Here is an 11,254-nt window from a genome sequence, read left to right as displayed (position 1 = left end):
CAGGCAGAACTTAGGTCATGTCAAGCATTGAGCCGCAAATAGAGGTGTGAAAAGCGGCGGGAGGGACCTTGACCAAACCAGCAACGGAGTCAAGACACGTTCAAGAGCGCACTCATTTCACGGGCCGGCTGCATTGTTTAATGGAGCGGAATAGGAAGTGGCCAGAAGAGGGTAGCATAGCGCCAACTTGAGGTTTCCTGGCCCCCCACAGCCAGACTGCCGCAAATACGCCACTCACTTGATTTGTGTTTTGAATTACAAACATCGTTTCCCCCCCTCAGTACCCAAGTTCCTCCCGTGGCTTCATTGTTGGACTCCTAAAAGAAAGAACTGGAGACACTTCATTGTGGAAATAATATCATTTATTTCAGTGCATTAAGTGTACTAATTAATGCGAATCTTCTCAAATCAATCTCAGAGACCAAGACAAACATCTGCGACAAAACAGGACTTTCAGCTATCTTCTGCCAAAATAATATGCCGATTTTTTTTTTCTTTTTTCTTTTTAATGTTTACGTGATTTTGTTTTTGTACACTACATCTGAGACAAATAAAATCAGTTTGACAGCTGCATTTGTGTCACATTTTAAAAGTCATATGTTGCACATCACTCTCTAATTACATTCAAGCATGATTGGTTATGTTTAATACAGAGAGAGAGAGGGAAAAAAGATGACTCAAAGAACACTGCATGGGAAGTTTTTGAGCTGGGAAATACCAGAAACGGATTGAACGCACATACAAACCATCAGAGAAGTGACATCAAAGGTAAATCATGTCTTTGGCCCCTTCGGTATAAAGCAGTGTTAGCACCTTCAAATTATTCTTATTTTTTATTTTAAAAGTTTAAAAAAAAAAAAAAATTTAAATAAAAACTGGATTGTGTAGCTGCATTACTGCCATATTTTAAATCAACATACAAATAAAAAATATTTTCAAGTCATTTTGTATTAGAAGGGGCATTTAATGAAATGTGGAATTTATAAATGCACAAACTGAAAATCTCTCTATGACACCTGGATTATACTGTGTGTATGCTTGACATGCAACAATTCTGTAAGATAACTACAGCCTTGCTAGTTTTTTATAAGCATTTGTTAGCACCTCATGTAGCTCTCTACCATTATAATACGCTTAAACTGCTCATAACCCCATCAAAAATAAAAAAACAATTCCCGTTATCACCCTAAACTGGAAATGTATATATTTTTCCGACATCGACCCCAAATGTAAGGTTGACGTAACCTTCTCACATTATGTTGCCCGGGATCAGAAAAAAAAATCTGTTTGGAATTTTCCAATGTAAAATGAAGGGCAAGGTATTTTTATCTCTCGTGCTTTGGGCCTCTTTTAACTAACGTTTAACTTGAATGAATCTTCTACAGCCGTGGAGTGTCAACAGGTTAAACTGCAAGTTCCATTGTAGGCCTGTGAAGATCTGGTATTAACATGAATCTTACATGTGACTGCAGGCAATAAAAAAACAAATACATATTTGTATCTGTTTGCATGATGACATTGAAAGTAAAACGTGAAAATGAATCAAAACATGTCATCTTAAATGAATGGTAAAGCTCGAGTCTGAAGTGAAGGACTTTTGAGTGCGCACTTCTGATTGGCTCGCTCAGGAAAGACGTCATACCAAATATTTACAGACTTCACATGGACAACTGGCTTTGCTTTTGATTTGCTTCTTGTAACTCAAGGATATTTAAAGCCAACCTACGTAAAAACATTATCACTGAACATAAATCAGGGTTCCACAAGCTATATTCCAAAAAAATGTTATGTGTTTGGTACATATAATGAAATATCAACATGATTCACTTTGTGACATTCTACTGTTGGAGGAGCCAGACCAGGACTTCTAGGTGTAGTGAGAAGAGGGGTACTGCGGATGCCACCAGTCCACGACCCTCACACTCTGCACGGGATCCAGAACCACCTGGAGCCCACCTTGATCCCACTTCTTCTTCCCGCGCTGAAGAGGCGAGTCTTGAAACAGCAGGCGGACACGATGGTGGCGCATGTCTGTGCTGACGTTGATTGTAAACTAAAGCGAAGACCGAAACCGGGAAGTTTAAGTTAGAAGAGTTTAGAAGATATTAGTTTAAATACTTCACAAGACTTCAAGACTGTTCCAAATAGGCAGTGCATATGCATAATAAACACAGCAAAAGGACATAGAAAACCAGGTGAAAACATTCCAAATTTCTTTTATACATTCAGTCCATTCTGGTTGGTAAAATGTTCATTGAGCAACTACAGTCTACCGAGGTCAAAGAACTAACTTTAAATGACTAAATCAAGAGTTACGCATTTATTTAAATGGTTCAGTTAGTGGAGGTGATATATTATTATGTCAGACGTGTCGTGTAAGTGAAAAAAAAAAGAAAAAAAAGTTGAATATAATTAAAGATGTTAAATGCCATATAAAAGTTACTAACCAGGGCCAGTGTCATTCCCATGACCACAGGGGTAAGGATGTAGTTGAGGGTGGTGACCTGAAGCATGTAGCAGTCAGAGTCTGGGTTCCAATGAACATCTTCATACTGTCTGGGCATCCGCAAGGACTTGGCACAACCATTTTTACTGTGTCTCTGCTGGAAGTAGCAGCAATAAAACATGACCTGTTAGTGACGGTGGGACTGTAGATCTTAGTGTAGTACATCTCAGAGAAGCCTTTTACCTGCTTAATGAACTTAAAGTTGAATTCCCACAAAGACTCTGGCCGAGTTCCTGACACCTTCCGGACCCAGAACAGCAAACACTGCAAACATTGAAGAAAATTTAGTTTAAAGGGTCATCTGTCTCTTTATATTTCCTTTTGTGCGATACAGAAAATAGTAGCTATATCCATTTAGTGATGTGACCAAAGACAAATAAACAAACCTTAGAGTTGAGAAGGGTTGTTGGCGTAGATTCTGGCAGTGGAGGAATTTTTGAGACACGCAAGTCAAATGGTTCATATAAATGGAAAAGCGAGCGAATTACACAAGCTCGCAAACAGCGCATTCTGTCTATAGAGTCGGGCTGGAGACGAAACGGCAGATGGGCATCAATCCTGTAATGTCTGTGAAAACAGGGGTGGGGGCAAAGCAAAAACATTACACAAATGCCACATTATTTCTAAATCAAACAGCACTCAGGCAAGAACTCAGGCTGAAATATATTAAACGTAAAGAGAGTAAAGAGAGTAAAGAGAGAGCAAAGAGAGTTGAATGGTTCAATGGTTATATGACCCATGATAACCGTAATGGGTAGAGCATATGAGTTCATTATGTACACATTGAAAAAAGGAATTGCTATATGACACGTTGACAATCGACCAACTTAGTTGAAAGGTAACGGATATCATTGTCTTTCTCTCATTACACAATCATGTTGACCTTTGTTCTGTACTTTAACCTGCATCTGTGTGCCTCACCACATCTTAACCATGCGTAACTCCTTTAGGTAAGGCCCCATGCGTTCATTATTACCCTTAAATTTTGTATTGTGCAGCCTTAATCACAACCGAGAGCAATGAACCACGGCAACCACTTCACCTTCTGTACAGCCTGGTCCAAAAGGCTGCAGTGCAAGTGGCCGTCCAGGCACTCCTACAGATGAGGGCAAATTTGCATAAATCTTCAGGCCGAATGTAGGAGGAGAGCACCAACCAAACATCCAGTGGGTATTCGTTGCCATCACCGCTCTCACTACTTTCTGTTATGATAACATCAAAAAAAAAAGTCCAAATGAGCAACCTGGTTAAATGCTGTGCGTGCTTTAAAAGCGACTTTTGGGAAATCGTACCTTTTCGTCTTTTGTTTTTCTTCTTGCGGGCCTCTTTTCTCTCATTATCACGTTCCTCGTCTTCAGGGTCTAATTCGTCGTTGCTGTCTACATCGTCTGCTTTGGCACTCGCTGCAGACGACAGGACCTCTGCAACTGTTCCCTGAGATGCTTCCAGGCCACAGAGTTGTTTCACTAGAATACATCAAGCTCGGTTTAAGGTGGCGGACTGTGACCTAACTGCTAACAAAACCACTTTTACAGAAGTGCATTGCATTCACTGCATATTAAAAAAAAATATATATATAAAAAAAAATGGCACCTTATCTGGTAATTATGAGATCAGGACCTCGTAATTGCGAGAAAAGATCTCGTAATTATGAGATAAAATAAAGAAAAAGGAACGAATTTCCTTTCTAATTAGTGGGCAATGATGGCGCTATCGCAATTCATCTGCTATTACTACCTTCTCAGTTTGAGAAATTGGAAAATACTGTGGATGATCATCACGGGATGCTTCATAGATATAAATTCATGCAAATTAATACGAGATCTTATAAAAGGTGCCAATTTATTTATTTTTTTCTATCCAGTGAACGCAATGCGCTTCCGTATACTTTACCTTCTTTTTCAACTGCATTTGCAACAGCCTTCTTCACTCTCCCCGATTTTACAACGGCTGGGTCGGCATTCGCGTAATCAGCCACAGTCACTGCAAGATTATATTGTTACAAAAATAAATAAAAACGATTCATGATAACGTTTTACGAAAAAAAACAATGTGGAAGTGTTTTTTACATAAGGCTTCCAACAGTGGGAGGGTTCGCTGGTTGACTCGCGTGAACGTATGCTAACATCAAAGTTAGCTTACCTGATTCCGAACAAACGTCCCCAGCCCTAAATTTCAGCCGTTTTCGGTACCCTTTCTTGGGCATGACGACATTAATGATCCTAGGAGGTTTAACGGGCTTGTGAGTCCTGCCATGTCGCTATGGCAAGCGGAAGTAAAGAGAAAGAAAGAAAAACGGGAGAGTAATTGAAAAATGTTCCGCCAGGGTCTTCAGCCATCATGGAATGACGTCACGTTGCAAGTCGCGCGAGACTGTCGTCATTTTTTTTAAAGTCATTTGCGACAGTGTTGCCACCTGTTGGTGCTTTTAGTTACTACATTTTTTTTCCCAAGTGGGTTTGCCCCTTGCCTTCAGATTGAGATACGGATTTTCTTTCTTTTTCTTTCTTTTATCTCTTAATTTCTCTCTCATTTGAGATCTGACTGATTATATTAATTTATCCATTTCGTGCAAAAATAGTGTTTATCATCACGGTGCTTCATACAGCTACATCTGTTATCATACTATATTAAATGACCAAAGTCATTTTTTCAACCAAATAAATATTGTACAGAAGACGCATTAGCTGCAATTGCAATTGAGTGTTCTTGATTCCAAGAATGAAAACATTGAGCGCAAACTCCGCCGTGCTCTGATCCTCCGGGGCTTCTCAGCATAATGACTGTTGACAATATTGTTGTCAAGGGCGACAAACTCTGCAGAGAATAACATCGACTGCAGCTAATGGATGACTTTAGAAAACGGAATGGAAGAGGGCCTGATGCGTTTATCTCTACCAAAATGGAATTACTTCCTGAAAATAAAAATAAAAAATACTGTGCATTGACTGATCCATTGCAGCACAAAGCATAATAAAACCTCTAACAAAATCAACTTATATAGACAGATTGAACCACTGAAATGGCCATAGATGGTTCCCTTTATGAAATGTCCAAAAGACGGTAATGTAATAAAGCCGCCTAAACAGTTACTATTAAAAATGTGCATACAATCCAAATGGAGTTTGATTTTATTGTCACGTCATGGCATGGATTAAAGCACGCACACTGGAAAATGGCTTAGTCTGAATAGTTTGGCAGCTTTAACATATTTACTGCTGACTCATTTACACATTTATTTGACTATAATTTGAGATTTTCTAAAGATTATTAAGAATTTCACAAAAGTTTTCAAAAACAATGTTTTAGCCTTACATTCGAGCGGTGCAGTGAAAAAAAAAATCTTATCTCGCCACTAGATAACAATACGGAGCACTTTGGATCAAACCTGCTAGGTGAGACTTCAAAGGGTTCCATCCACCCTGGACAAAAATAACAGCTGTTTCATCTTTGGCAAACTACCACGGAGTAGTCGAACCAGATGAAAAGGATGCTAACAAGTCACTTTTCTCCAGAATCGTCACCTTCAATTAGTAAGTAGTGTCTGATCGGTCATATGCTTCATTTTCCTTCGTCACATGGTTTCATTACGTGAAAGGATGTTTGAGTTAAATGAGTTAAATGTGTCATCTGTGCCAGAGTTGAGGTTGGTCATGAAGATGACCCTAAAGGTCAACAGATGTATGGATCTTTGTTCAGAGTGACGAGAAAACTGATGGGAATAATGTATGACTGTAAACACCACCTATGTGAGATGTTGGAACTGTGAATTCACAGTTCTTTCATCCTTAATCACCATCTATGCATCTTCGCTGCACGACACACCACCACAAGTTAGGAGCATATCAAAAAAGAAAATTCACCAACATTTCGCTATTGTTCCAAACCTGCTGCGTCATTCTGACTGACGGTGAGTTAATGTTGCTGCGTTGAGCTTAAAAATGCCACTTCCATAAAATTATTGTTCAATCTCAGCCCTGTCGCCCGCTGGCAATCTCACACACCAGTCAAAACGCAGCATCACTATAAATTGGGTTACTGTGACCGGTGGCCCAATTAGCTGCCTGTGACTCATTAACTGTCGCGCTGTTACTCATATGATTCAACAGTTTATTATCACTGGTTCATTTCAGGCAAAGCGCTCCAGCCTTTTATCTAAAGTTTACCAAATGAATGAGGACAGGACCTCGTCAAGCCCGATGCAACTTTAAGAAAAATGGTGAATTTAAAATCACACCAATTAATACTGGTAAATGCTGACCTCTCAATTATGCTAAACACGCACTGAATACGATGAGAACTATATGAAAAAATACGCATATATATATATATATATTTTTTTTTTTTTTTGCCTCTCGGAGTGTATGCTTAATGTAATATCCATCATGTCCTGCAGGGTGCGCTGTAGCCATTGACTGCTCCCCTCACAGATGCAGCCAAGGCGAGGCGAGTGTGATGGCTCAGATGGGTAGCGCTGGTGTGAAAAGTTAATTACATCCAAACCAATCAAACAGGTCGAGGTCGAGTGGCGAACTGGACGAGCGCGGCGACAGTGATTCGCCAGATCCCAGATTCCAGCTCCTCTCTCGGGTTTTGTTTTGTTTTTTTCCTTACCACCACATGTGGCGCTAAACCGAATTGCTCCTTTATAAGCGGAGCTGTAGCGTAGCATCGTTGTGACAACTCCAGTGTGTGTGTGTGTGTGTGTGTGTGTGTGTGTGAGAGAGAGAGAGAGAGAGAGAGAGAGAGTGAGTGTGTGTGGGAGGAGGAGGAGGCTCGGTGTCGGTATGGTGGAGAGATGGAAGCGGAGAAGGCGGATGCAGATAAGACTCGAGCTCACCGCATCCAAGACTGAGGACGCAGATAACGCAAACGTTTCCTTACGGATATTTGTTTGCGTCGGATGTTTGTTGATTTTTCCTTTTCCCCTTCTTCTTCTTCTTCTTCTTCTTCTTCTCCTCCTCCTCCTTCTCCTCCCATCCCCGCTCGCTAGTTCCCCGCCAATGATCTCCGTCGTGCTGGCGGGCAACACCCCTCCGAACGCCGTCTATCTCTGAGCTGTCAATCACATCACGCCGGGATTTCTACATGTGAGCGCACGGCACCGCACGGCACGGCACGGCGCGCCGGGCAGGGCTGATCAGCTCGCGAGGGTGAGGAAATGAGACGCCGGTTGATGTGGATGAAAGGTCATCCCCGTAGCTCCGCATTTCACTCTCTCTGATCGGGCAAAGGAAAGGGTGGGAAAAGGCGGTTTAAAGCTCTAGCATGCACGTTTGATGCGCCGGGAATTGGATGCGATGGGAATGAGACGCGTATCTACCACCGCATAGGCTCGCCGGGGCGTTAATAGGCCCTCTTATCAGCGATTGTAAGTCTATTATTATTATTTTTGTTATTATTATTATTTTTTTTTATCAGGCTTATAACCCCCCCGTATATTTCCCTCCCCCGGCAGCGACATTGCCCCCTTGTAACGTTGCCCAGACTACCGAGGCAGGGAAGATGATGTGCGAGGTGATGCCGACCATCAACGAGGGAGATTCGGCCGGACCACCGAGAGGCACCGGCGGCGTTCCGAACGGCTCGGACCAGGAGGCCAACTTCGAACAGCTGATGGTCAACATGCTGGACGAGAGGGACAAGCTGCTCGAGTCCCTCAGGGAGACCCAGGAGACCCTGATCCAGTCCCAGTCCAAGCTGCAGGGGGCGCTGCACGAGAGGGACGTGCTACAGCGGCAGATCAACGCCGCGCTGCCTCAGGTGAGGAGCTTGCGGTGCTACCCGGGGGGAGTGTTGGGGCGGGTCACCGGATTGTAGTAAGATGGCTCAGGGCCAAGAATATGTGTTTGGATAAGCAGTGGTTGCAGTATAATGTGGTATTGCATTGGATTTATTGTGCAGTGTGATAGGAGACGATAATAGCTGTGGCGCTGAAGCAGGAGGTCCAGCTGTGACTGTGATGGGCTTCAGAGCTCCAACGCCCCAAAAAGCATCATGGGGCTTGTGCAAGTGTGAAATCTGGGGGATGGAAAATTCTGCTAGCGTGCTGACGCAAGTGTCTGAGAGAATTGTTCTTGAGCAAAAAAAACCTCGCCTGGTTCCTATGCCAACATTTTGAGACCTTCAGTCAGGTTCTTGTTCATCTAACTTGGAAACAGCATGAAGGAAGCGGTGCAGAACATGGACCTAGACTTGGTCAAGCACCTCAGATCTGGACTCAAGAGTTGATTTGAAAGGGATGACAGGGGGTTCAATCAGGGCTACAGATCCGGCCCAGCACGTTTCGCCATTGACACGGAGAAGCCAAGCCCTCCTTGGCTTTAGCCTTGCATTAAGGTGCACATGTCTGACGGGGAACTCCTCTCGTACTCCTACACACACATCCTCCCCGGGACACCGCCGTTAGATTAAATGTGAATGATTCCGGAGATGTGCGCGCAGAATCGACTTCAAAGGCTCATAACTGGCAGCGTTCCAAGGGAGGGAAAAAGGAAAAAAGAAAAAGGGTGAGGACGTGAACGTCTCGTAGGAAGAAAGGTAACGCTGTAGGTGAAGAGCAGGAGTGTTTCTCAGTCTCCGGAGGAACGTTAGATGCAGGGAAACTGGGTCCAGCTGTCATTGAGCGGAAGGAGAACGGCACGCCTCTGGATGCGGTGACCTGCCCGTCAGCGGTAATGTGAGAGCATAAGGAGCCCGCGGTGTTATTTTTGATGCCCCTGTGTGTGTATGTGTGTGTTTAAGTGTTTTGTTTGGTGAAGCTAAAGCTAAATTGCAGCCGCGAAAAAGCGTGTCGGCAATGGGGCCCGAGCACACGAAGCCGCGTTACCCTCTGACCCCTCTGCTCTAAATTAAGGCATGATGTCACAGCTCGGCGTATCGGTAGTGGTGGTGGTTGTTGGGGGGGGGGGGGGTATGCTGCAGCCACCCCCCACCCTGCAAGAGAAACATGGCCGCCTGCTAGTGTACATGGCCCCGGGCTGCTTCGCTTCCACACATGCATACATGTCTGGCTGCGTGTGTGTGTGTGTGTGTGTGTGTGTGTGTGTGTGTGTGTGTGTGTGTGTGTGTGTGTGTGTGTGCAGTGTGTGTGCAGTGTGTGTGCGTCAGGGAGAGCGGAGCGAGTGGGAAGACTGTCATGCTCGTTTCCTAATCCCGCTCGCTCCGCCGTAATGTTTTATTCCAGCAATAATGCAAGTATTAGTTATACAGTCGTAAAACCGCTGGGAAATTATGCAGACGCCGGCCGGCACGTGCGCGCTCACTCGCACGCACTACGGACTGTCTTCTGCTTCTCCCCGTCTGGTGAAATTGAGTCGCGCATGTTGGTGAAGGCGCCCAGGACAAACATGGTGGTCAGTCATATCTACATTTGTCAAGCGGAGTGCAGGAAAAGCAGCGGCAACGGACCGCAGGGCCCGTGAAGCAACTCCCAGATCTCAGCCCAGTTTTGTCCTCTGCCCCCTGGAGGGGGGAGGAGGAGGAGGAGGAGGAGGAGGAGGGAGCTAGTTTGGCCCGTACGCAACCCAGTGTTTGTGGAGATGTGAGCAATAACACAAAAGCTGACCCTGCAACTGTGTGTTTCTTCTTCTTTCTTTTTTTCAAGGTCTGATGTTTGTGCTGCGCGACACATTTCAGAGAGTTGGGCTGGATTTGGTTTTCTTCAGGCGTTGCTATCTTTGCAGCGTACGAAGTTGGGGGGGAGGGGTGGCGAAGGTTGGGGGGCGTGGGGGGTGGCAAGCAAGAGGCTGATTATCTGCTTCTGGAAATCAGAGATGTTGGTCAGTGGACTCTGGCTTTTTGTAGAGTTTCAGCAGAGCCACGGGCAGATTCTCCAGTGCTCGGCGCCGCCCGACTGCGCCTACGCCTGTGTGACAAACAGCATTTGGAGACAGGCTGCGCTGGGGACGGCTCGTTGTCTGACGGGAACTGCACAGCAGGTAGCTGTGGTCCAGCTATCATTAACAATAGCTGCATTTTCATTACTCCTCGAATTGCGCAAAACCTAAATATCGAAATAAAACACTGGTAATAAAAACACCTCACGCTTGTGGTGCAGTTCGTGGTGAAAAAAAAATAGCCAGCTTACCTCAAATTATTTTTTAAAGTTTTTTTCAGTTTTGTCAAGCAGGTTAGCACAAACCTGATTCACTAGCAAGGCTAATGAATCAGATTAGCAAGGCTAATGAATCAGCTAGCGCAAGTAAACAAACTTACCTCTCACCTTTTGATTAAATCTATTGACAATCGTCAACAGACAAGCCAGGCAGCAACAGTCAACCAACCTTTTTTTTTTTTTTTTAATGCCTGCAGTGTGGTCACATTGTGCGGTCAGATTGTCAGCGCCTCACATTAATCGTTAGCTTTTGCTTGTTGGCTATTAAACGACTGGCTCTGTGCAAGATGCGTTGAAATGAAACTGTAAGATCTCTGAAAAATGTCGTTCTCGGCATCTCGGCTTTGGGTGCGATAAAGACGTCAGAGGGACGTCGACGCTGCTCCTGACCTCGCCATCCTATATCTGTCAGCGGTAATTAGGAGGGTATGGGCGGGCGGGGGTGTGGGGGTGTGTGTGTGTGTGGGGGGGGGGCGATCACAGCTGGAGCTCAACACGACCGTAGCAGTGGTGCGGCGTTAATGCTCTTGAACACGATAAAAACATCACAGTGCCGTGACGTTTTGCCTTCGCAGCCCCGCAGCCTGCGTGTTCTCCTCCTGCTGCCTGAGGAGCGCCCACTGATGTGTGAG

At 44.5% G+C, this 11,254-nt stretch overlaps 2 protein-coding genes across 4 annotated transcripts in view; one reads left to right on the top strand and one right to left on the bottom strand.

The window, feature by feature from the left end:
- Positions 1 to 344: 344 nt before the first annotated feature.
- tmem183a (transmembrane protein 183A) lies at positions 345 to 4,851 on the bottom strand. Of its 2 annotated transcripts, none has more exons than XM_076050155.1 (8): positions 4,649 to 4,851; positions 4,400 to 4,489; positions 3,799 to 3,972; positions 3,549 to 3,708; positions 2,893 to 3,073; positions 2,690 to 2,770; positions 2,448 to 2,603; positions 345 to 2,053 (listed from the first exon to the last, which is right to left on the bottom strand). In XM_076050155.1, the coding sequence occupies exons 1-8, from the start codon at positions 4,710 to 4,712 to the stop codon at positions 1,868 to 1,870; spliced, it is 1,092 nt and encodes a 363-aa protein (XP_075906270.1). In that variant the 5' UTR covers positions 4,713 to 4,851; the 3' UTR covers positions 345 to 1,867. The 2 variants fall into 2 exon arrangements, with proteins under 2 accessions (XP_075906270.1, XP_075906272.1); XM_076050157.1 differs by having other exon boundaries at positions 2,448 to 2,600.
- A 3,103-nt stretch (positions 4,852 to 7,954) lies between these two features.
- The window catches only part of ppfia4 (PTPRF interacting protein alpha 4), a 51,623-nt gene continuing 48,323 nt past the window's right edge, over positions 7,955 to 11,254 (top strand). The window contains exon 1 of one of the 2 annotated variants that reach the window (XM_076050162.1): positions 7,955 to 8,269. In XM_076050162.1, coding sequence (XP_075906277.1) covers positions 8,012 to 8,269 — 258 coding nt within the window. In that variant the 5' untranslated portion in view covers positions 7,955 to 8,011. The remainder of the gene's footprint in view (positions 8,270 to 11,254) is intronic. The other variant, XM_076050163.1, reaches the window with a different exon arrangement.

The sequence above is a fragment of the Nelusetta ayraudi genome, unplaced genomic scaffold (assembly GCF_046127955.1).
Source record: "Nelusetta ayraudi isolate G7.1 ecotype Tasmania unplaced genomic scaffold, CSIRO-AGI_Nayr_v1 ptg000124l, whole genome shotgun sequence".
In the NCBI taxonomy this organism is placed as follows: domain Eukaryota; kingdom Metazoa; phylum Chordata; class Actinopteri; order Tetraodontiformes; family Monacanthidae; genus Nelusetta; species Nelusetta ayraudi.
The sequence above is the reverse complement of the archived record's forward strand: the minus strand, read 5'-3'. Positions and strand labels throughout refer to the sequence as shown.